Below are 25108 nucleotides of genomic sequence, written 5' to 3'. Positions count from 1 at the left end.
TGTCAAAAGTCTTATTTACTTCACTAATAAGGGACTAGGCAGGATGACATAGCTCCTTCAAAAGAGAATATGAAAACAGGGATTTCTACAGGAAGTGGGGAAAATGAGATAAAATTGCCTTATTAGACATAAATTTGGCTAATGCACTACAGGGCAAAAAAATCCATGGTAGTCCTTGGGATTATCGTCCTATTGGACAGAAAAGAAAATCATTGCATGGTTTCAGTTTTATAAAATTGTAAAATGCTTGCACCCTAATCAATTGTGTACACTCATTTTCCCACCTTACCTCTAGTTCTTGGATCATTGCTCTCTACACCATCTGACGCTATGGTGCGTATTTACGTTCATTGCCTGTCGCCTCTTCTAGAACGTAGGCTCCATGAAGGCAGGAACGTGGAACATCTTGCCCCCTGCTGCCTCCCCAGTCCCTTGTAAATATCAGGCTCATGGAAAGTGCTGGATAAATATTGCAGAATGACGGGGCATGTCTGGCTGGCAATGTTGTCAAGGAACTCACTGTCCGGTGAGGGGGACAGACAATTATCACAACACGTTTTAAAAGGGTTGTGTCACACAGAGCTCAGAGGCTGTGGACACCAAGGAAGGCTTTGTGGAAGAAGGGGCAGAGGAGAGGGGCCGTGTGGATGGTTTCGGTGGAGGGGAGTCATCCAGGCTCATAGCTAAGAGAGTGGTGCATTCCAGGCACAGGAGGGAATTCAATATGGTGGATGCTATGAGGCTGGAAAGAGAGGCGGGGGCCAGATCTCCGAGGGCCCCCTGCAAAGGTGTTTGGGTTTTATGCAATGACCTCTCCTGACCATGTCTACAGTAGGGCCTTGACATTCACTACTGAAATATCTGGCCTGAAAAGCCAAGTCCCCATGTTCACAAAGGTGGAGTTATGTTCATAGCAGGAAGATCTTCCATATTCTCTACGTGCTGAAGAGTAAATATGCTTGAAATTCTCACATCTACTCCTGATATGCTCCTAACCAACACTCGGAGAATTGACACATATCAGTTTACCCAGCTGAGGTACTACTGGGCTAGAGCCCAGCTCTTGGAGGCCAAACCCGGAGATGTCCTCCACTTCCTGTCACACTCAGCTTTGCAATGACTTGCAGTGTTTCTCCACAATTTCAAGTACATTTCTGAGTATATGAGCTTTGGGTTCCGTATGAGTTTCCTATCACTGCTGTAACAGATTACCACAAACTGGGAAGCTTAACACAACAGAAATTTATTCTCTCACAGTTCTAGAAGCCAGAAGTCCAAAATCAAGGTGACAGCAGGTTCCTGCTGCCTCTGAAGGCTCTAGGGGTCCTTCCCTGCCTCTCCCAGTTTCTGGTTTTTGTGGGTGCTCCTTTGCTTGGCAGCATCACTCCATCTCTGCCTCTGCCTTCACGTGGACTTTTCCCTGTGTGTCTCAAATCTCCCTCTCCTTTCTTTCTCCCATTTTTTTTTTGTAGCCGGCTGGTATGGGAATCTGAACCCATGACCTGGCATTACCAGCATCATGCTGTCCTAAGTGAGCTAACCAGCCAACCACTCTCCTTTCTCTTATAAGGACATCAGTCATTGGATTTAGGGCCCACCCTAAATCCAGGATGACTTTATGTCAAGATCCTTAAGTTAATTACACCTGCAAAAATCCTTTTCCCAAATAAGGTCACATTCACATCTTCCAGGGGTTAGGATGTGGATGTAGACTTTTTGGGGCCACCACTCAACCCACTACAGTTTCAAAAAGGTGGAAAACACCATTTGCTTTCTGTTTTTTGGGAACAATTTAAATTGTCTTGAGCTCTAAATCACAGAAGAAAAGGAACCTGAGTGTCATTGGGGACATGTCTTCCTGCTTTTAGTCAAAGAGGGACAGGAGAAAGGCTGAGACCATGGGCAAAGCTATTGTTAGTGTTTGTCAAACTTCCCTGATGTCACCACGTTCATGATACTCGCTACACCTGCTTCCCATTCACATTATTATTTACTTAACATTGTATCTAGAAAGTCATTAAAAATTATTAATTTAGCCTCAAACAACAAATACTATCCTCCATGTTTCTGGTTTGCAACTACTAGTTACATTTTCTCCCCCCAGTTACACAAAACAGGGCTCGGTGGTGAATTCAACCACTGCACCAGCCTCAAAGGTGACTTCCAACAGGTTTTGTGGGGACTTGTAAGGACATCGATCCTCCCGGAAGTGGAGCCTTCCTCCCTTGTCCTGCTGTGGGAAGGGCTCTGCTATGGTTTGAATGTTTGCCCCCTCCCAGACTCATGCTGAAATTCAATCGCCATTGTAACCACATTAAGGAATGGGACTTTGAAGAGTTGATTAGGCCATGATGTCTCTGTCGTCATGAACGGATTAATGCTGTTATTGTGGGAGTGGGTTTTTTTTATAAAAGGACGAGTTCAGCCCCCTTTGTCTCTCTCATGCCCTCTCTTTTCCTTCTGCCATGGGATGCCTCCTCCATTCTCCTCTCCCATCTCTCCAGCCCCCAGAGCTGTTTTCTCAGCAGCAGAGAATCTTACTCTGCAAGTTCACGCCTGAATCCTTCTGTCCTGCATATGGCCAGTGGCTGTGCTGGAGCCTAATCTTTGCAGTCCCAGTGGTTGGTTCTGCAGTTGGTGCCTGGGGTCTGCCCTTGCAGGCCTTGGGGGAGGGGGAGAAAGGCCCTCAGGGTACAAATAAAAGAATTTAGGGAGCTGGGGTGAAGGAGAAAATAAATCCTTGGACAACAGCACCCTGCTACATACATATCAAGAGGATAAACTTTAAGAATTTTTCACTTAAAACCTCCCAGGTACCACTGGGATCACAACCTGCCATGCTTTGAGAAACACTGTTAAAGTGAAGACAGTCATTAGAATTCATCTGGGAGGAGTGGGGATGGAGGTGGGCCTTCATAAGCTACATCTTGCCGGAAGACACAGTCACCCAGGGGAGAAAGCGAGGCAGCTGGCCAGTAAGGGGATCTGAGCCCTTGACCTTGGTGTTACCATCTCCATGCTCTAACCAAGTGGCTAACCGGCCAGTGAGCCCTATTTATTGGCTTTGACTCATCTTTCCTGTGCAGGCTAGAGCTGAACTACCAGTCCCCTCCTCAGGCTGTATATTTCTCTGAAAATGTTAGAATGTGTCAAAAAAAAAAAAAAAAAAAAAAAAAGAGTACAATGGCCTGGGTTAATTACCTACCAGAATTATCTCCATGGTGTGATGATTCTGAAATATTGCTGCCAAACAAGGACTCACAGTGGCTCAAGCAAGGCCATAAACCATAGTGGGAAACGTGCACTTCAAGTGTGAGAAATGAGAACCTGGTGATACTTGAAATACAGTGGATCGAGATTAATTCTGGGCACCACTTAGAGGAAGCTTTCAGGTCAAGTGGCTCAGACATAAAAGTGGTTCACCCTAATGTGCCAGGTGAAAGCTGTGACAACTCTATTGCTTGGTGCCAATTACATTTATGAGCTTGTCCCCAGGAGTGCTAGGAATATGTCACCATTAGTGCTGATGTATTGCAAGCTGGGGGCTCTGTTTAGTGGGGTTCTGTTTTGAAGACTCATTATTAATATATCCCGTCGTGACCTGCAATGCTGTTCTATTCTAACAGTGAGCCTATCAGGGATGGTTTTTGTGTAGGAATCTTAAAAAATAGGAATAGGTCAAAGCCTATGCTGTAGCTCCTGGTGCTTCTCAAAGTATTGTGCACACAGATCACTCGGGGTCTTGTCAAAATACAGATTCTGACTCTGGTCCTGGGTTGGGCCTGATGCTGTTTTTTTTTTTTTTAAAAGATGACCAGTAAGGAGATCTTAATCCTTGACTTGGTGTTATCAGCACCACGCTCTCCCAAGTGAGCTACGGGCTAGCCCACTGTTGCTGTTTCTAACAAGTGTGCAGGTGATACCACAGAAGCTGCTGCTGGACTGGGGACTACGTGAGAATGTAGGAAGAGCACAGGCCCGGGAGTCAGACGGATGTGGACTCCATGCCTGGCTCTGCCCTTGGCAGCTGCGTGATGCTGGGAAAGTTGCTTAACCTCTCTGAATCTCAGGTTTCTCATATGTAAAATAGGGATCACTTTGGCCATTTAGGGTCTTTATGATTTAGAGATAATATATGTGTGTAGGCTTTTTTCCCACTCCCTGAGGGGCAAGGTGAGCCTCATTTTCCTGCATCCTCTGCACTTGGGGTTCAGCTGAGACCCATTTTTCTTTCTTGAAGTACTTGGTTCTCTTCTTCCAAGTCAGGATTTCTCTACCTCGGCACCATTGACATTTTGGGCTGGATCGTTCTGTGTTGTGGGGGCTGTCCTGTGCATTATAGGATGCTTTAGCACCCCTGGCCTCAGCCCCTAGATACAGGTTAACACCCTTGTCTACCCTACTCGTGGCAACCAAAAATGTCTCCAGACATTGCCAAATGCCCCTGGAGGCAAAAATCACCCACAATTAGTAAGCACCTTTCTAATCAGTAATTTATCTTAATAATTCATTTAACAACATATATTGAGGTCTACTCTGTGCCAGACCATATGCCAGCAATAGTGATGTTTAAGAGAAGGTCTCTGACCTCAGGGAGATCTTTTTTCTTTTTGAGCCTCAGTCTTCTCAACTGTAGAGTGGGTATAACTAGGCTGCTGACCCCCTAGATTTGTTGGGAGGATGAAATGAGTTTAGACTTGCAAATGCCTGGCCCTTGGTGCCAGGATAAGCCAGTCTGGGGTATGATGGGCCTGGGAATCAGACCTGGGCGCCTGGGGAGAAGGGAGTATGGGTAGGGACAGCTGGACTCGAGAGGCCAGGAGGAGATACAAACTATGAGGGACAGATGGGGTGGGGGCCACACGGGGTCCTGGTACAGAGTGCACAGTGGTAGTTAACACAGGAGGAGAGGGCTACAGGGAGGGCCAGGAGTAGCAGGAAGATGGGACCCAAACTGGAGAGAAGCAGAGAGAGAAGGAGCAAGAGACAGCGGGAGAGGGACACAGAGAGCGACAGGAAGGGGGAGATGGGAGGAGAGAGGCACAGATAGAAAAGTAGAAAACCAGACAGACACACACACTCGTGATGCACAATGGAGACCGAGGGGAGGAGGAAACAAGCTGAGGCTGAAGAGGGGAAACACCTACAATGCAGATCACTGCATGGGACCCTGGGTCAGCTACATGTGACCCAAGAGGGCGGCTACTGTGTTTGCTTTAAGCGTACTCGACCTTGGCTATAAAGGGTTAAAATGAAAAACAAAGGCCGCCTGCCAGTGCAGTCCACTCCTCCACACGGGCCCCACTGGAGGGACGGGACAGAGCACTCGCAGCCTTGGAGGAAAATGAGGCTTTTGTGCCGGGTCACGTTATTAGACAATTGTGGAAACGATATGAAAAGCATTTGTAAACACTGGCAGGGGGGAGCAGAAAAACTAGCTGCACAGCCTCGGCTCCCGGCCCGAGCCCCAAGTGAGTACATAGCTAGAGTAGCTGACCTGAGAGGAACCAAGTTGAGAGCATCTGCGCAATTTGACCAAGCGGCTCTGGAAACACCCAGCACAAGCACTGGAAGCTTGAGAAACATAGGCGACTAATTGCGTCCCAGCCCAGAGTGATAACGATGTCACTGCTGCTGGGAGGCGGCCACAGACCCCAGAACACCAGCCTGCGTCACATAAAGTACATGAACTGTATTTTTATTTTTTTATTATGAATATTCATGAAATACATAGCTAATTGTCACCCTTCGTGCCCATGATGTGAGGGCCAGATTCATACTGAGGGCATATCCATTACCAGAAATTACTTTTGGGGCCGAGCCCGTGGCTCACTTGGTAGAGTGCTGCGCTGCCAGCGCGGCGACACTCCCGCCGCGGGTTCGGATCCTATATAGGACTGACCGGTGCACTCACTGGCTGAGTGCCGGTCACGAAAAAAGGACAAAAAAAAAAAAAAAAAAAAAAAAAAAGAAATTACTTTTGTACCCCATGTCCCCACCCAACTATCCCCCCACCTCTCTACCCCCCCAACTCCGCTTTGTAGCCCTAGGAATATTCCCTCCCTCTGTAAGACCACGGCACTACTGTGGTCTTTCTTTCCTTCCTCCCTTTCTCTCTTAGCTCACACATATGAGTGAGCACATGCGGTATTTATCCCTCTGTGCTTTGCTTATTTCACTCAACGTAAGTTTCTCCAGGTTCATTCATATTGTTGCAAATGGGAGAATTTCATTCTTTTCTATGGCAGAGTAGTATTCCATAGTGTGTATATACCACAGTTTCCTTATCCAATCATCCATCAATGGACATTTAGGTTGGATAAACTATATTTTTAAAACGAAAAAGTTTCGAATGTGTTACTTTGGTAAGCTTTTGATTTTATTAGAAATATATTGCAATAACTGTCCAGATGTCATGCCTCATCGACGTGACGGGTCATATTATTGGTTCTGCAACAATCTTCCAGAGCTCCTGCAGCAAACAGAGAAAGGAGGGTCCCTGAAGTACGCAAACAGGACAATCACAATTTCACATAGGAAAGTAATTAGCCAAAGAGAGTGGTCAAGTGATATGCAAACCACGGCAGCACCCAAGCTGGCATAGGCGCGGGAACTACCTCCTATTTCTTTGTTGCTCTGGGCTGTTCTTTCCGTCTTACTGTGGCAGAGAAGCTGGACGGACCAAGTTCCAGCATCAGATGTCACACATCAAAAGGGACCAGGAGAACGGCAGCAGGTCGCCACAACCTCTCCACTTTGCGGGGGGGTCTTAAGCACCATGTCCCATGGCTGTTGAACTTTGTAGAGAGCTGGTTTTCTTGGTTATGGGATGGTACCTTTAGCACTGGCCGGAGGAGAATGTACAACAGGCCAAGTTCTTAGTGGCAACCTTGTGTCCTCACTGGCAGGAGCAGCCTCTGCTTGCCAACTGCTTGGAGACAGGCTGAGCTCACAGGCAGGGAGGCGTTCAGAGCGGGTGCAGCAATGACCGAAAGGTCCTCCTGGCACAGGGGACCCACACAAATTGTGCGCTGCGCATGCTTGGGAAATGGGATGGGAGGTGAGAGTGCTACTTGTTACCCCCTCAGCCTCCCCAATTCCTCCTCGGAACAAGGCGGGGTTGCCACAAACCCAGAGAAAGGGAGGCCACAGCCAGAAGACACAGAGAATGAGAGAAGTTAGTTCTGTCTGTGGACTTCTATGAATCTAGCTCCTGATAATTTTAAGGGATTTTCAAGGGTAATTTTGACTTTTCAGATTTTCCCAATGCTGGGTTTAAATGCTGTAATAGGAAGTGATGTGTAGGATGAAGTCTCAGCTCTGCCTTTTCCTAAGGGACTCACCCTGTCTCGGCTGCTGTTGTGACATTAACTGAGACAGCGGATGAGAGGTGCTTAGACAGCACCTGGAGAGTGTTACCTCTCACTGTTAGAATGATTGCCTTGAGGCCTGATATAACGGGGTCTCACTGTGCCTGGGTCACAAGGGCCAGCAGAAATGAGACAAGCCTGTTCAGTCTGAGAGGCCAGGATATTTCCACAGTGAAGACGCAACCATCAGCCGCCACACTGGGGCCACTGCATCCAGATCTGCACCCACCAAGTCCCCTTCCTGACTTCTTGCTCCCCAAAAAACCTCTGGCCATTGGTGCTGCTTCCTTTGGAGTTCGAACTGTTTCCCACAGGGAGAGAATGTGCTATCAAGTTGAAGGTAATGGATTGCCTGTGGGCCGCCTCTGGACATTGTGACTACTAAGAACGGGCTGTAGATCCCCCCACAAATTTCACTAATAAAGCACCAAGACTGCAGCCCTGGCTTCTGCAGAAGCATGGAGTGGGGCTCTGTGTTTGCAGGGCTGGGTTCATCCCCTCCTTGGCCTGGGCTCAGCAGCTTCAGGCCAAAGCAATCGTAGGCCCCTCACGCTGGCCAGACCTACCAGCTGCTGGACGCGCTCGTACACGAAGAGTTGCGGGAACGAGGCCTCCACGGGCTCCACCACGAAGTGCAGCTTGCCCTCGGCCAGCTTCTCCAGTGCGTGCAGGGAGGAGCGGAAGTGATCGTAGGCTTCACACGTGACGTCTAAGTGTCTCAGTGTGAAGTTGAGCCTGCAAACCAAGCATCCCACGCATGCTGCTGTCATTACCTGGAAGAGTTCTGTGCTTCCCATTGCCTCCCTGATGTCATTTCCCATCGGGGAACTGTGGCTGAGTCCCTATTGCATGCTCAGCACTGGGGGGCAGGGCCTTCCCCAGTCTGCACCACATTCTTGTTACCACCTCCATTACAGATGTGGAAAGTGAGGCTCAGAAAGCTGAAGTCATGTGCCCACGATGACACTGCTAGAAAGAAAAGGATAGTCCCTGCCTCTGGGGAGCTATGAACTGGTGCAAGAGACAGACTCAGATCAATACTTGAGGACGAGCCTCCCTGGGCTTCTGCTGCCTGTCCTGCCTGTGCTCTGCATGGAATCTGCATATGAAGTTGCCCCATCACCATCCGTAGAATGAATGAATGGCAGGCAATGGCAGAGGGAGGTGCGGAAGACTGAGCGCACAGAGGATGGAGATAACACTGTCAGAAGTCAGTGGAGTTGGGGAGATTCGAGGGAGAGAGAGAGAAAGAGAGGGAGAGAGACACAGAGGGACAGAGAGGGGGGAGAGAGGAGAGAGGAGAGAGGAGAGAGAGGGAGGGGGAGAGGGATAGGGAGAGAGGGGAGGGGGAAAGGGGAAGGGATGGAGGAAGACAGAGAGAGGGAGGAAGTCTTTAGCACTATTGGTATAAATAACGCGGCAAGGCACATGCAAATATACATGGCTTTGTACACAGCCATGAGCGTTTCCACATGGTGCGTTTCTGATGTTGAACTTCTGGGTCAAGAAGTGTGTTCAGTTTTCCAGTTTTTGCTGTGTATTCCATTCTGCCCTCAGAAAACTTGGACACTATCATAAGTATTAGAGAAAAGTGTATTTACAATGTCTACCTCTATAGCTATAACAAGGGGGACACTCAATCAAAGAAGCCATATATTTGAGGATATTTAAGTGGAAACATCCCAGAGAGGCTGTCAAGTGAGGAGGCTCTGCCTGCACTGGGGAGATGAAAGAGACCTGGGGGAGCAGAGGGGACAGATGCCACCCCAGAGAGAATGTTCAGGAAGAGGAAAGGCTCTCCACAGAGCATGCTGGCCAAATGTTGTGGCTCTGGCACGCAGTCTGCACTCAAGGCTCCGTCTGTCACTAACTTGCTGTGGCTGGGACAAGCCCTTGATGTCTCTTAGCCCTCCTCTCTTCATCAGTAAAATGGGGCCAGGAGCGCCTGCTCACTGGGTTAGTGTGTGGATTAGCACAGGCATGGCACACAGTAGGTGCTCAGTAAGTGATAACAATGATGATGCTGATAACGACGCATTTAGAAGGTGAGAGTCTGGCTACTATTCAGCATGCCAGCACACCTCCCAGGAGCCGAGCTCACCTCCTCTCCACCGACAGGATGGCCGTGCAGGCATTTTTCAGTCTGAGAGCGAGTCGGGAGAGCGTTTTAAACAGTGCATTGGTTAAGTCCTCGTCATAAAACACTGCAGGAAGAGAAAAGGCTTAGGGGAGAGCATGCAAGTATCAGAGAAATCTGCTTCTCAGAGGGACCCACACAGACACTACAGGGAGGATCCTTATTACCACGGAACAGCAACAGTTCGCAGAATTGAAACTGCATGTAAATGTGGTACAATGTTCTAGAAAGATGCTTCCAAAGTGCAGAGAACTCAGTCGAGGCGAAAGGATGCTGCACATGACTACATATAATGACAAAGGCACGTATGAGGAAGAATTTTCTTACCTTCGGCTGCAAACACTACGGTGGTGTGATCATACAAGTCAGAAATCTCCTCTTCTGACCAACTGAAGGGGACCTCAGGATCTAAGAAAGAAAGAGAAAGATGTTTTGTGCTCTTTGGCCACCAGCTCTTACCAAGACTGACTGAAAGAAGCTTCAGGAGAAGAAATAGGGCTGGGGGTAACAAAGGGTACTGCCAGGTAGACCTGAATCCCAGTGCCCCAGCTTCCGGGCCACGGCCACCCATGTGGAGAGTCACAGTATAAGAGATGCCCTTTCTGCCAGGGGTCTGCCCTGGCTGGTGAAGGGCAGGCAAACCTCAGCCATGCCCGCTGCCTAGGCCAGCAGCCCCAACAGAATGTGATCTGCACCGCCGTCCAGGGCACTCCTGACCCATTTACATGCTGTGTGATCCCAGCAAAGTTGCTTCACCTCTCTGGGGTGCAGTTTTCACACTTATAGAGAGGGCATAATACTTCCATCATAGGATTGGTTGGAAGCCTAACGGACCTACAGTATGCAAAGTGCTTGGCAGGTGACAGGTACTCAAGGAATGATTTTCCTCACCTGCCAGTCTGACACCTGATAGGAAGAAGAAAAAAAGTTTTTAAGCAAAGAAAGAGAAAGCATCCAGGTCTGAAGTAGTTTGTATACGAAATTCAGAAAACTGTCCCACCCCATGGGCTTCCTGGCACCACCATTTGCAGGAAGTGGTCTATGCACCCGAGTCCGACAGATTTGGGTTCACATCCTGACTCTGCCATGTACCAGCTATGTGACCCTGGGCAGGCACTTAACCTGAGTGCCAGTCTCCACTCATAATCCAGGGATCATCACACCCACCACACAGTGACACCGTGAGGTCTGAATAACAAAATGAACGTGAAGTGCCCAGCACGCAGCAGTGGGTGCTTGGGGAACGAAGCTGTCGCTTATCGGCCAGCAAAGAGAACTTGCCATGAGCCTGGCAGCAGCCGGGACCCTGCTGCTCAGTTGAGGCCACAGAGCCGAGGGCCTTGAGGAATGACAGAGGAACCAGACATCAGAGGAAGACACACACCTGTGCAGAGGTCGTCCTTCAGCCAGTCAAGTTCTTTGACCTTAAGTACACCACCTGTAAAAACAAAAACAAACAGAACTCTTCAAACTTTTGCCATAATGAGGAAGACACTTTTACACTATACAACAAGATCCACCCATCCTACAGCCCCCTTCTGTTCTCCTCCCTCTCTCCCTCCTTCCCATCTATCCTTCCCACCCATCCATCCACCTACCCACCGGCCCTCCTTCTGCCCTTCCCATCCCTCATTCATCCATCCTTCCAGCACTTTTTGAGTGCTGAGTGTCAGCGACAGTGCCAGACACAGGGAATATAAAGATTTGTTGGACACAGTCCCCATCCTTGGGGGCCAGCTGCCCCAGGAGAGACTGGTGGTTTAATAGACAACTGCAAGACTGTGGTTATGGTAACATCACAAGGATGAGCCAAAGGCACAGGAGAACAGAACTCTTATGTCAGAGAAGGCTTCAAACAGCAGGCTCGCACCTTCCTTCCAATTTTTGGTGACTGCCAGCTGTATGCTGGGCATTCAACAAACACTGTGACAGTGGTGATCAAACCCAGACAGCGTCCCTGCCTCCGTAGAGCTTGTAATCTCGTGGGGACAACAGACACCAGTCACCAAGTCACACAGGCAGATGTGCAAATGCAATGGTTCAAGGTGTCACTAGTGTCTGTCTGGAGCTTGGGGAGGGACGAGGGCTGGTGAGGAGGAAGAAGGGGCAGAGCACTCCTGGCAGAGGGAAGAGCAAGGGGAGGGGCTTCAAAGAAGGCCAGGCTGGGCCGAGCCCGTGGCGCACTTGGTAGAGTGCGGCGCTGGGAGCGCTGCGACGCTCCCGCCGCGGGTTCGGATCCTATATAGGACTGGCCGGTGCACTCACTGGCTGAGTGCTGGTCACGAAAAGGACAAAAAAAAAAAAAAAAAAAAAAAAAAAAGAAGGCCAGGCTGGGGCTGGATGGAGCCGGGCAGTGGATGAGGAGGGGGCATGTGCTGCAGAAGATGGGATGAGCAGAGGAGTCTGGATCTTATGCCAGGAGCAGTGGGAAGCCTCTGAAGGGTCTGCAGCCAGTGGGGCCGAGTGATCCGAGTCTAGAAAAGCCCCCTCAGGCTGCTCAGGGTCTGGACAGACAGTCCTGTTAGGAGACCACTGCTGTCATCTATCACGTAAGCTCATTCCTGCAGGCCGTACAGAGATCCGATGATCAGGCAGATGTGGGTGAGGCACATCCCGGGCAGAGGGAAGTCTGTGAAATGAGTCCTTGGCTCAATGGATGCAGGGCTGGCCAGCGGGACTGTCAGGGGCCAGGGCAGGGAGGTCTGGGGACTCAAGGAGGAGCCCAGGCTTTACCCTGCAGGTATGGAGCCCCTGGAAGGTTTTCAGAAGGGAGTGAAGAGGTCAAGCCTGCATCTTAGAAAGGTCAAACAAGGAGCAGGGGAGACCGGGAGGGGTGCCACTGCCAATGTGCCAGCGAGAGGGAGCTGAATCAGGAAGTGGTGGCAGACATGGGAAGGAGGAGGCGACCCAAGGACATATTGCCCTTACACAAGAGGCTATGTAAAGGCAGACAATGTAAAGGTTGAGCTCCCCATTCACCCTGTGCACAGGGAAGCAGGTGGCACCCACCTCCCAATGTCACCAGTCGAACAGGGAAACCTCCCTCCCGGGTAGAAGGCCCTTTGAGCCTCACCTCCAGCAGCAGCCAGGTGGCTGTTGAGGGCAACGTTTCGCTGGCACATGGCCAGGAGATCTGCACCAACATCTGCAATGACAGAAGGGCAGGCCATAAAGCGCAGACCGTGACGACACGTTCACCTCCCTGTTTTTGCCTGGAGAGAGCAGATATCAACGGCACAGCTGCAGAAACGAAAGAAAGGCTTCTCCTGTGTGTTTTACTGCATAGATTAAATATGTTCACCTTAAGGCTCTATTTAATGATTTTTTCCCCCTAAATAAGAGATTCACATTCTGGTGGGGACAGACTCTGTGAAAAGCAGAGGGAAGGGGTGAGAGCTCCCAACATTGCCTGAGTTTATAAAAAACGCATGTAGCTCACCCTTTCAATGTTTGTAACAACCCCAGCGACCGATATCCCCATTTCACAGATTAAGTGACTTGAGCAAAGTCACATAACAAGTAAGATCAAGAGCTGGGATGTGAGTCCAGGTTTTTCTAACTTCAAATCTAGGCTTGCTCTTTGACACCCTGGGAAAGCCAACTGGGGTCAAGTGCTGCAACATGATTAATGGGGCTGCAGAGCAGATTCAATCAGGCCAGGCAAGCTGTCCCAGGCATGATTCACTGTCCACTGCCACCAGCATCTCCCTCTAAGCCGCCTGGCTGCCCTCGTGAGGTGGGATTTCTCATCATTTCAGCAGACAGTGAGTCCTCACTGGGGGTGGCAGTGCTGCGCCCAAAATTAATTTTCCACTAGGAGAATGTATGTGTGTAAGGTACAGAATGTTGTGGATGACATTTGTTTGGCCCACTGAAGGTGCGGACATCTCTACCTCACCCATTGCAAACTCCTGAGGACTAGACCATCTGTACCCCAAGGATGTTCGCTAAAGGGTCTGACCTATCCCTTCTCTTGGAAAACCAGGTAAAGAGAATATTGATGATGTATGTCTGATAGCACATGACTGGTTCAGCAGTTTTTAAGCCATTATGACAGTTTTTGTCAAGAGACCTTATGTGAGTGTCTAATGTATAAAACAGGTAAGAGAGTCTAATGTATAAAACTGGCTGAGTAGTGAACTCAGAGCCCTGGGGGCTGCTGTGCCCATTGTCCCTTTACTGGCCCCCGACAGAGCTCATGGAACTCTGCTCCGTGGGATGTGCTGTGATCTGAAAACCACTCACATGATGAAGGTGCGCCACACTACAAACCAGGAGGTCTGGGTCAAGGGTTTCGGTTCACATCAGTGCTGTGTGTATGACCTTGGGCTAGCCATTTAAACGTAGCATCAGTCTGCCCATTTGGATAAAAAGGATGGTAACAGGTTACCTGGCTAGCGTCCAGGGTCACTGTGAGGTTACAACCAGGTGCTGATGAACGTGAAAAGGTATTTGCTGACTGTAACATGCCATCTAAATAAATGCAAGCTCTCTTCTCCATGCTGGTAAATTTCTCTAAGGATAAGACAGCTTGATTATATCCTACTACTAGGCAGTAGGCACTGAGCAAAGCTCTTGGGTGTTTTGTTATGGCTTGACTCTGAGAAGTGCTTACTGGCAATTTACATGCAATTGTTAAGGAGCAGCAAACAGGATGGCCGCGCTGCAGACTTCTGACCCGTGGTTCACTCGGCATATTTGTAAACTATAACCAAATGACAGGTGATCCTGGGATTCCTCTATCCTGTTTCAGAAGCAAAAATCTGTGCCATGAAAACATCTACTAGGGAGCAAGAAAATGCAAACCACATCAGCAGATACCTCTTTATGTCTAGCAGATATTAAAGATTTAAAATATAATAACAATGCTCATTTTTTGAGACTATTACTCTCTCATAAACTGTATTCATGTCAATTGGCTGTTTTCTTTTTTTTTTTTTTAGAAAAGATGACTGGGAAGGGGATCTTAACGCTTGGCTTGGTGTTATCAGCACCAAGCTCAGCCAGTGAGCGAACCGGCCATCCCTATATAGGATCCGAACCCATGGCCTTGGTGTTATCAGCACCGCACTCTCCCGAGTGAGCCACGGGCCGGCCCTCAATTGGCTGGTTTTGATCACTGGGGGAAGCTGGATGAAGGGCATATTGCACTTTCTGGATTACTTTAGCAACTTCTTTGTGAGTCCAGAATTATTTCAAATTCAAAAATTTAAAAAGAAATCAGTTGGCAATATGCATCAAAAGTTTAAGAAAAGTCACCCACTTCTCGGAATCTAGTCTAAGGATCATCAATGACGTATGAAGTTGTTCATCACAGTGTAACTGACAAATGCAAAATACTCATGGGAACAAGCAAAATGCCCAGCAATAGGAGGAGGGTTTAAAATGAAGATGAAAATACCCTAGTCATTATAAGCCATATTTATAATAATTTTTAATGACACAAACAAATGCTCTTAAAAAAAATATTTTTCAACATTTTTGGCAGGATGCAGCACTGCATATATAGTTTGCTTTCAGCTATTGTTTGGGAGTATGTACACACAAAAGAAAAGGAAAAAGATTGTTTAACAAAAGAACGATATGAGCAGTTAAAATAGAGATTCTAAAACATAAGCACCCTGAAGGCAGTGACTTGGTCTGTTTTACTTGCTGCTGGATATCCCATATCTAAAACTGTGTCCTGCACATAGTAGGTGCTCAATAAACTGCATACTGTTGAATGCATCTAGGTATTGTAAAATATGAGTAATTTTTATTTGCAGTTTTACAAATCTTCCACGAAGAGTAGAAGACTGCTATCATCAGGAAATGACTTGTTTTCAAAGCCTTTTGAAAGGGCACATTCCTCATAGTTTTCTGAGATGTTTGCTCTTTCTTAGGGGTGTGAGCAGAGATTCTAGCAGAGGCGCCAAACACCTTCTGAAGCTCAATGAACTTTTACCTGTGGTCGATGCTGGGTCATTCTGAGGTTACTGAGGAAAAAAATGGAAGGTTGAGAAGACCAGGGGGGAGCAGGATAGCAAAATCAACAACAGCCAACGTCCAATTTCCAGTGTCTATATGGTCAGCACATGCTCTGTGAAGGTAACTGACTATCGCCCTCAGCCTGAGATGTCACACTGTTACCTGTACAGTAAACAGTCCGTGCCATGGTGGCTGCAACAATGCTGGTGAGTCCCGTGCCCGCCCCGAGCTCCAGTGCAGTGCACCCTTGGAAGAGGTCCCGTCGGAAGAGGATGTAGTCCGCCAAGAGCAGGGCGCCCCGCCACACCTGGAGGGGAGATGACAAGAAACAGCAGGTGATATGAGGCTCCGCAGAGACCCTTCAAGACCACGGGAAGTGGATGAGAACTACCCACCTGCTTGCCAACATCCTCCAGGGGTGTGGCCATGGTGTGCTCTGGACAGGATGGAAACCAAAAGAGAAATACCCACTGTGAAGATGGGGATGGACAGAAAACCACAAGACAAGACAGGGGGTATGTGGCAACCTGCCATCCTGTCGCATGGGCGCTGGAGTTAGGCGTTCTGAAAGGAAGCAGAAATGCAGGCCATGCTGCCAGTTGGGAAGGGGGCTCTGAGCAACACTCAGAGACCAGCCACAGTGGCTCACTCTCTTTCAGATAACTGGATATTGCTGCTCCCCAGCTCGAACACTGGGTCACATCGGGTCCCAATCCAACCTAATTTAAACACATGTGCATAACACTAAACATTTTTGTGTTCACTGACTACAACTTTACCATCATAATATATTTATATTCTAATAATCATCACAGCTCATTCCAAAATATTTTCTTACACTTAGAACCACACTAGAAGTTAACAAATTAAGTTTGAATTTATAATCTTTTTAAAAGGCTAAAGAGGGACTGGCTGGGTAGCTCACTTGGTTAGAGTGTGGTGCTGATAACATTAAGGTCAAGGGTTCAGATCCCTATACCTGCTAGCTTGCAAAAAAAAAAGGTAAAGTATGATAAGTATTCTCAAGCACAAGATATACTTGTATTAGGATAAAACACTGGTGATTGGGGGGAAGGGAATGGAAATATGAAAGAGAAAAAGGAATAGTACAAAACATTTTTGCTGTTAAATAGCACTTGCTCTAGTATTTTTAAGTGAGATGGTAACAGCTGTCAAAGGAACACACACACATACACACACAGTAGGGCAGCTTCACATGCTTATCAAACTCGCACAATTCAAACCACATGTTCACACACAGAAAAAAAGGAGAAAAGCGGCAGGGATGGGGGACCAAGGGAGGGCAGAGGTTGGAGGATGACAGGGTTGTGAGTGGTATGGGTGATCTACCCCATGGCCCCTCCCTGAGGTCTGCCCCAGGAGGTGGGTGGGGCAGCCAGTACTTTCCTAGTTTCTTTTTGGTTCCTGTGAGCTCTCAGAGCATGAGCATCTCATTGTGCCGGGGGAGCTGCCATGTTTAAAGATTTATGCTACTCATACAACAGGGGTCCAGAACATGAGCCAACTGCTCTGTCTGTCCCCAAGCCAGGAGAGAAACTGGCTATGTGTGATCCTACTGGGGACCTGGGCCACTGCTCTGAGGGTTTCTCCAGGATAAATTTGACCAAAGATTTTTGTCCTATGTGCAGACTGAGAATCTGAGCCCTGAATAAAAACGTGACTAAGGCACTGCCCACCAGCATCTTTGGTGGATTTGATACTGCGGTTTGGAAGTCACTTTCAATAAGATATGCTCCTTTCAAAAGAACTTCGGATTGTTATGGCCTAACATGTAGTTGCCTGGTTTGAAACTGGAACGGAAATATCCACCAAACCACCCAATGGCTGAGTTCCTTCACTGAATGAACATTTACTGGATGGACACCTTCTAAGCCAGGCCCAGGGCTGGGTGCCATTGAGACCTTACTCGATCTGGATCATCCCCATGTTACAGATGAAGACACTGAGGCTCAGCATTACCATTTGTAAAAGTTAATGTAAAAAATGCACCTTTACCATGCCAAGCACTGTGCTAAATACTTTCTCATTCGAAACCTCTCAGTGACACAAGTTCAAGAATTATCTGATAGATGAGGGAAATGAGGCTGGGAGAGGGACAGCAGGCTCTGCAGGTCATGGAACTAGAAAGTGGCAGGTGTAGGGTTCCCTGTAAGGTCATCTGCTGTTTATGTGACAGTTCCTCAGTGGCCCCATCCCAAAGGGAGATGTTCCTCAAGTGGGGCAGAACCCAAAAGGGTGCCCAGGGACACTGTTTAAAAAGCTTGGGGCAGAGGCTCCCAGGCTGAAGGCTTGGTGCATGCTTGGAGGGAAGGTGGGGGTGAAGAGTCCTCCTGGAGCTTTGCGTCCGCAGCCCTGCTCTTGATTCTGCTGCTGAGTATCTGTTGAAACTCCTTTCCTGCCCCACTTTTCCTGCCACTTCCCTATCTCCCCTTTCCCACCTGGCCTCTAGCTCCCAGCTCCCAGCCCGTCTGATTAGCTCACAACCCTCTCCCAGATTAAGTTTGCACCTATATCATTCTCCATCTGCCAAGCTGCAGCTCTGGAGTCTCCCATGGCTCCCTGTTGCCAGCCCAGCTCGGCCAAGTCTTCCACAAATTCTACCCTGATCTGCACCCCCAGCCACCAAGTTAGAGCAGAACAGGGATGCAGAGGCAGCAGCAGAAAGGCTTCCTGGTGATGGCTAAGCTTGGACTTGTACGACAATCAGGAACGTGCTAAGAAAGCAGAGGCTGGGGGCACTCCAGGAAGGAGGCACAGCATGAGAGAGGCCAACAGATGAGAAAGCACATGATAAAGGGTGTGAGGGTTGGTGATGGTGTGAGCTGAGGCAGGAGAGGAGAGCGGAAGCCTTGTCACACAGGGCTTTGTAAGCTGAGTCACTAGGACTCAATCCTGAGGGCAATGGGGAGCCTACTGAGGAGTCCTGAGCAGGAGAATGACTATGTCTTTTGAAAGCTCTTCCTGCTGGTGGTGGCACCACTTGCTCCTAGCTTTGCCCGAGCTGGTTCTGATAACCTATCTTGCCTGTAATACCTGGCTTGGGCCGGAACACAGAGCCAACGCTCAGAACATTCTTGTGCCCTGATTGATACTGTGGAACTGCCTCGGTGGCAGATGAGCCAGACCTTTATTTACCTATTTTGATGACATCGTGGGGGCTGCTGTCTTGTGCTTCATCTCCCATGATGTCTTCTTCCTGTGTTAGAATCATGGGATGTACCTTGTCTCTTGGAGGACTCGCTGGGTTGGGATAAGAGGTGGCCTGTGGTCTTCTCACCACATCCAGATCCCCATCTTCATCCAGCTGAGTTCCTGCCTCTTCCTGGCCAGCAGTGTCAGCCCCGGCCTGGAGGGAGGAACCCTCATCACTGTGGCCACTTCTTGGAGGTAATTCTCTGCTGCCTGTCCTGGTGGGAAGAGTCTCCTCTGTGTGAACATCTTTGTGATCGCCACTCTCAGCCCCCGAGTCTGTCCAAGATTCCTGGCTCCACAGAAGCTTGAATTGGGACAGGAAAACTGAGAGGCAAGACAAGTCACAAAGTGAGAGTATTTCCAAGGTGTCTGTTCTTTTTTTCTTCCTCTTTTTTGAGAAAATTTGATACCAACTGAAAAGACTTTTAAAGGCCCGGTGGAGATATACTAACAGCAGCAGAAAAGGCCCACTTGATTCAGCTGTGACCACCAGCTAGGTGGCTGGGGCCACCAAAGCAGCAACCACCACCACCAAGAGCAGCCACCATTTTGCGAGCATCTATGATGTAGGCACTTGGCCAGTGTCATCTCATTTAATCCTCACAATTGCTATGAAGACAGTATTATCAACTCCATCTTACAGACATGGAAACTGACGCTTAGCGAGGTTAAGTGAACTGACCAAGGCCACACAGCCTTGTATGTGGCTAGGCTGAGGTAGTATTCAAACTCAGTCTGCTCGACTCCTAAGCTGATGCCCTTCTCACTACACTGTTCCACCTCTTAAGGTCTGGAGGACAGGACAAGGACATGAAGTGTCCCTTGCCATTTGGTGGCCAGAAAGTCACTGGGACAGGTTTCAATAAGTGTGTGCCAGGAGAGGTGAGCCAGAGGTAGCAGGTGGAAAAACCTCAGTGAATAGCCCGGTCCTTGAGCCCTTCATCTACCCCCCAGTTGTCTGACCCCAGGCAAGCCACTTATCTGCTTTGAACTTCAGTTTCCTCATTTGCAGAACTAGCTCAGAATTGGTACCCAATACCTACGTTTCCAGTCCTTTCTCTTCCCTTCTGTTCCCTTCACCCCTACTTTGCATGAGGTGGGGCTCACTGTTCTCCACTTTCTCCAAGTGAAAATGGAACTGTGAACACTATGGATAGGGCCTCGACAGGAAGGGCCTGACTACAGCGCCTGCCTCCAGGCCTCTGCACAGGCTGTTCCTTCTGCCTGGGATGCCTTTCTTTTCCCTTCTTTGCATGGAGGCTTCTCAGTTTTTAGGACTGAGCTCAGGTGTCTTCTCCAAGGCTGGATTTGGTGCCTCTCCTCTAGGCTCCTAGAGCATCCTGGGATTAACACAACTTTTGGGGCACTTCACTCATTTATTCAACAATCAATCATTGAAAATAGGCTGTGTGCTGAGTACCATGCTAGGTGCTGGGGATACAAAGCAGAATGTGAAATCTTTACAGGTTGGGAGGAGCAAACATTAAACAAGTAAACAAGATAATTACAATTCATGTGTTAACTGCTATAAATACAGTAAAACTATTATATTCTGTGTGACACAGACATGGCAACCATAGCATACAGGGGTCCACACACTTCTTCTGTAAACAGGTTATACAGCAAATATTTTAACTTTTGTGGGCAATGAGATTTCTGTTGCAACTATTTAACTCAGCCATGGCAGCACAAAAGCTGCTGCAAAAACATACAAATGAATGGGCATGGCTGTGTTTCCATAAAACTTTATTTACAAAATAAAGCTGCAGGCCAGATGTGGCCCCACAGGCTGTAGTTTACAGACCCCTAATGTATTGTACTATTTAAATTGGAACAGGAGGAAAAGGGGGTTATAAATAATCACACCAGAACAACAAACTAATCCAGAGTAATCAGAGTTAGGGACAGTGGCCAGAGAGAGCCTGTCTGAGGAGATGACACTTGAGGAGCCAGGGCGTGGAAGGAAGAATGTTCTGGGTGCTCAGGGAGAGAAGCACGTATAGTGTTTGAGGGACAAAAAGGGGTTGAAAGTGGCCATAGAGGAGTGAGGAAGAGGGAAAGTGACATTAAGGGTAAACACACAGGCAGAGGCCGGGTTGGGTGGAACCTTGGAGGCCAAGGTGAGGAGTCCGGGTATTACTCTGAGAGCAGTGGGAAGCCACTGGAGGGTCTAAACCAGGGGAGTGCTGTGATTTGATCTACATTTCCAAAAGACCCCCTTGGCTGCCAGAGAGATGAGGAGGGGAGGGTGTGCAGGAGAGACAAGTCAGGGAGCCCCAGTGGGAGGAGAGAGGCAGCCAGGCAAGTGATGACAGTGGCTGACTGGGGTAGGGGCCGTGGGGATGGACAGCCATGGAGAGAGGGAGCCCCAGTCCTGTCTCCCCTCTGGACTGTGGGCTTGCTGCGGGCAGAGCTTGGCTTATTCACTTCAGTGGTCCCAGCATTGGGTCCTGGGCCTGGCACACAGTAGGTGCTCAGGAAAGCACAGGAGTCTGCTCAGTGAAAGAAGGGCACTTAAGTGGTGTGAGAACAGTTAAATAATCCAGTCTTTTCTGCAAAAAGATGAATACAGTAAGAAAAAGCAGAAAACGAAATGGGATCTGCAGGGTACTGGGCAGCTCCGCCCAGGCCCAGGACCTTACCGGGCTGCCCCACACCATTCAGCCGCACCATGAGGTGTCTCTGGTTCGGGGTGTAAAGGTGCACATCCGACAGCACGGTGTCGCTTCTGAAAGTGACCTCATTCATGGCTGGGGCAGAAGCCAACTGTACCATGGTCCAGGTTCCACATTAATTCTGGGACAGGAGCACCTGAGAGGCAATAACATGTTTTCAGGATGGCAGCTCCCAGAGGGGAACAGTGTAGCCACACCCCACCAGGTGGTCAATAGCTTTGCACCACCTGGGAGAAAGTGCTTCCCTTTTTCAATTCCCTCTTGATTTTTCCTAAGGAGAAAGTCTCAGAGCCTTAGCAAGGGAAAACAATCCAGTTAGAATTTAATTGTTCTTTTGTCTGTACTGTATTCATTTTCATAGTAAACTTTTATTTACAGCAAGGGATCTGAATTCCCACTTACAGTGATAAATAAAATTTCCTTCCTCTTTTTATTTATTCCATATTTTTATTATAAAAATTTCTCAACAGACAAGAGGGTGAATAGCGTAATAAACAGCCATATACCTACTGCTTAGATTCAATGACCATCAACATTTTGCCTTATGTACTCACCCTATCTATCTACCAACTACCCATCTATCTGGTTTTTTCCCCTTTGACCCCTCTGAGAGTACACTGCAGACATCCCACTTTACCCCTAAATTCTTCTTTAGTGTCTGTCTCCTAAGAACATTTTCCTATATACCCACGTGAACTTTGGCAGTCCTAAGATAATCAATGATTCTCTAATATCAGCTAAACCCCAGTCTATAGTCAATTTTCTCCATCTGTCTCCCAACTGTCTTTCATAACTATTTTTTCCCAAACCAGAATCCAATCACAATTTATGCTTTGCATTTAGTTGCTATGGCCCTTTAGTCTTTTCAATTTTTTCTTTTTTTGGTGGCTGGTACAGGGATTGAACCCTGGGCCTTGGTGTTATCAGTACCACACTCTAACCAACTAAGCTAACCAGCCAGCCTCCTTTAGTATTTTTTATTCTAGAAACTGACACCATCTACCCACATATCATTTCCTGTTTTAAAGCTTTCAAACTAAATTTTAAAAGTGAGTGGATTTAAAGGAAAAACAATTAAGAGGATCACTGTGCAGGAGATATACAGATATGGAAAAATTATGAAGGTGACACAGCAATAACTAAAATTTAGAAAATCACGTCTGAGGCAAAGTGGTCAAAAACAGGAAGAATCTCCCTCCAACCAAATGTTCCACTGCATCAAAAAGCATCAAACGGCAGCAGTCTGATGGGCTTTGAAGCTGGGCAGACCAAGGGTCAACCCCAGTCACCCACCTCTTAGCTATGTGACCTTGGGAAAATCACTTCACCTCTCAGGGCCTGTGTGAGGAGTAAATGCGACAACGTTCACTTTCAGGGCTCAGGACACAGTAAACGTTCAATCGGTAACAAGTATTAACATTATAACAACATAATTACTATTACTAAGAGAATGCTGGGAAGACAGAAAAAGGCAATGGTCAGTTTCTCCAGTTAAAAATAGCTGTCTCAGAGTCTCCGTCTGGGAATGCTGGGGCTGGATGGGCTTCCGGCTCCTCTCCTCACTGGGCAGAGATGAGGAAGGAGACCACACTGCAGATGGGACCTTACCACCCACCCCACTTAAGGCTGCAGGTTCATTCCTGCAGCAAGAGCTGACAGGCGGTCTTGGCTCTTCTAAGGCTGTGGGGGCCAGATTCACACGCTGTCCTCCTTCCTCTCCTATAGGTTCCCAGTCAGGGTTTCCCTAAAAGCAGTTTACTGGGATCAGGGAATTGGAATAATTCCCCTTGTTGAAGTCTTGCTCTCTGCTAGGCGTCACTAATTCAACTGGGAAGCTGCAGGAACCAAGGTCCGGGGATATGGGGAAAAGTCGGAGTGAGGGGCCACCTGCCTGACTTCACTCAGGGTTAAGTACTGCCTCTCAAAAGGGAGTCACAGCTCGGACATGGCCCTCCTTTCCTAATCCGAAGGTGAGGAGGCTGCCTGGATCCCGTACGGAAACGCAGGTGAGGGCATGAACTTCCCCCAAAACCCTTGTTTAGAAGGGGAAACTGAGTATGAGAGTGCGGTCGGGCCTTAGGGGCTTGGGCTTCAGGTCCGTGGGAGTACGACTTTCAAAGCCAGGCGTCCCCCTGACCATACCCCGTCCCGCCGCCTCTCCCAGGGACTTACCCGCCGCGGGCCTCAGCCGGGAGTCTCACCCGACGACTTTACCACGGGACTCCGGCGACCGCCATAACAGGCAGTCTGCGCAGGCGCAGCCACGCCCCCCGCACGCGTCCGCCTGCCCACATTACTCCGTGGCCACGCCTATCTGCCTGGTCCGCGCATGCGTGCGGGGCCGCTGGCGGACACGTGCTGCCCTCGATCTGGGAGCTCGGGGGTGGGACAGCAGGAAGAAGCCGCGCAGCTCTCGCCTGTTACAGTTTGCTGGGGTCAGCGGCCTGGGTGTGGACGTGTCTGCACGTGGGTGGCCGAACTCACTCCTCTAAAGGAGTTAACTCGCTCAAAGTCACCCGGCTACTAAGTGGTAAGGGCTGGATTCGAACGTGGGATGCAGGGCTCCGAAGCCTGGGTGTTAACTAGCATGCCAGCTATTTATTATCGCTGTTATCGTTATTCTTGCTGTAAGTACTTGTTATTATTAATAGCTGATACTAATTCATCCACTCATCAGGTCCCCAACACCCTGGCTATTCAGAATCTCAGTCTTTCTGGCAAACGGGCAAGCAGTTTTCTTAAGTGCCCAAAGCTGCCTTGCCCCAAAGCTTACAAAAGCTTCTTTTTCCTTTGCTGATTTCCCTGCTGTCTGTTCTATACCCCAGTAGACAAACACATACATACCAGACATGCCAGAGGCATATTAAGACACACACAAACTCAGGCAGACACCCTGACACACAGATGGATAGACATGGACAGATGCATACAAATGTGCACATGCAGACCTGGAAACACCGCAGGTTTCGGTGAGAGATATTTGTTCTTTCACTTAACAAATATCTGTTAGGAGCCCACTGTGTATCAGACAATATTGGGGTGGGGGTGCGGGGCAAGAGGCTAAATCAAGGAATGAGACAAGGTTCCTGCCCTCATGGAACTCACATTCTGTTGGGGCAGGGGCAGATAAAAAAACAAATATGTAAACACAAATAGGGTGTGCCAGGTGGCCATGAGTGTTTTAGAGAATGGGGTTGGGGGGTGGAGAGTGATCAAGTGACCTGGGAAGGCCAGGATGCTATGTCAAGATGTGAGCAGAGGCTGAGTGAAGAGATGAATAGACCGTGCAGGCATCTGGGGAAGAGCATTTCACGTAGAGGGAGCAGCCATTGCAAAGGCCCTGGGGCAGGACTGTGCTAAGTGTACTTCATTGACAGCATGGGAGTCAGCCTGGCTGGAATGGAGCCTGGGGGTGGGTGGTAGAAAACAAGGATGCAAAGGTAGCCAGGGTTGGAACTTTGGGGCCCTTATAAGAATTCTGGACTTCATTGTATGCAAGATGGGGAGCTATACACCACACTGATGTGTTCACAGACATGTAGACACACACACAGCTGTGTACACCCACAGACCACAGGCCAACGACTATGCAAATAGAAATGCAGAGGCGTACAGGGTCACAGATGCGTGTGCCTGTGTGTATGTGTACACACACACACACACACCCCTTACCTCTTTTCCAAACAGAAGCGAGTCAACATCAATTTCATGGTTATTGTTGGTAAAACACGGGGAGACACACACAG

The 25108-nt window shown here is 48.6% G+C and overlaps 1 protein-coding gene across 1 annotated transcript; it reads right to left on the bottom strand.

The window, feature by feature from the left end:
- Nucleotides 1–6090: 6090 nt before the first annotated feature.
- METTL22 (methyltransferase 22, Kin17 lysine) lies at nt 6091–23613 on the bottom strand. The gene is made up of 11 exons (XM_063100163.1): nt 23535–23613; nt 21330–21498; nt 18631–19011; nt 15870–15910; nt 15637–15781; nt 12581–12652; nt 10892–10945; nt 9835–9915; nt 9472–9574; nt 7937–8105; nt 6091–6472 (listed from the first exon to the last, which is right to left on the bottom strand). Exons 2-11 carry the CDS (start codon nt 21460–21462, stop codon nt 6437–6439), a joined length of 1215 nt encoding a protein of 404 aa, XP_062956233.1. The 5' UTR covers nt 21463–21498; nt 23535–23613; the 3' UTR covers nt 6091–6436.
- Between the last annotated feature and the right edge of the window lie 1495 nt (nt 23614–25108).

The sequence above is a fragment of the Cynocephalus volans genome, chromosome 6, assembly GCF_027409185.1.
Source record: "Cynocephalus volans isolate mCynVol1 chromosome 6, mCynVol1.pri, whole genome shotgun sequence".
Classification (NCBI taxonomy): domain Eukaryota; kingdom Metazoa; phylum Chordata; class Mammalia; order Dermoptera; family Cynocephalidae; genus Cynocephalus; species Cynocephalus volans.
This window is presented reverse-complemented; position numbering and strand designations above follow the sequence as displayed.

Coding starts and splice junctions, on each gene's coding strand:
- METTL22 (XM_063100163.1), bottom strand. CDS start 21,462: ATGGTACAGTTGGCTTCTGCCCCAGCCATGAATGAGGTCACTTTCAGA. Junction 19,012..21,329: donor GAATGGTGTGGGGCAGCCCG/GTAAGGTCCTGG, acceptor CTTGCCTCTCAG/TTTTCCTGTCCCAATTCAAG. Junction 9,575..9,834: donor CGTAGTGTTTGCAGCCGAAG/GTAAGAAAATTC, acceptor CTCTTCCTGCAG/TGTTTTATGACGAGGACTTA.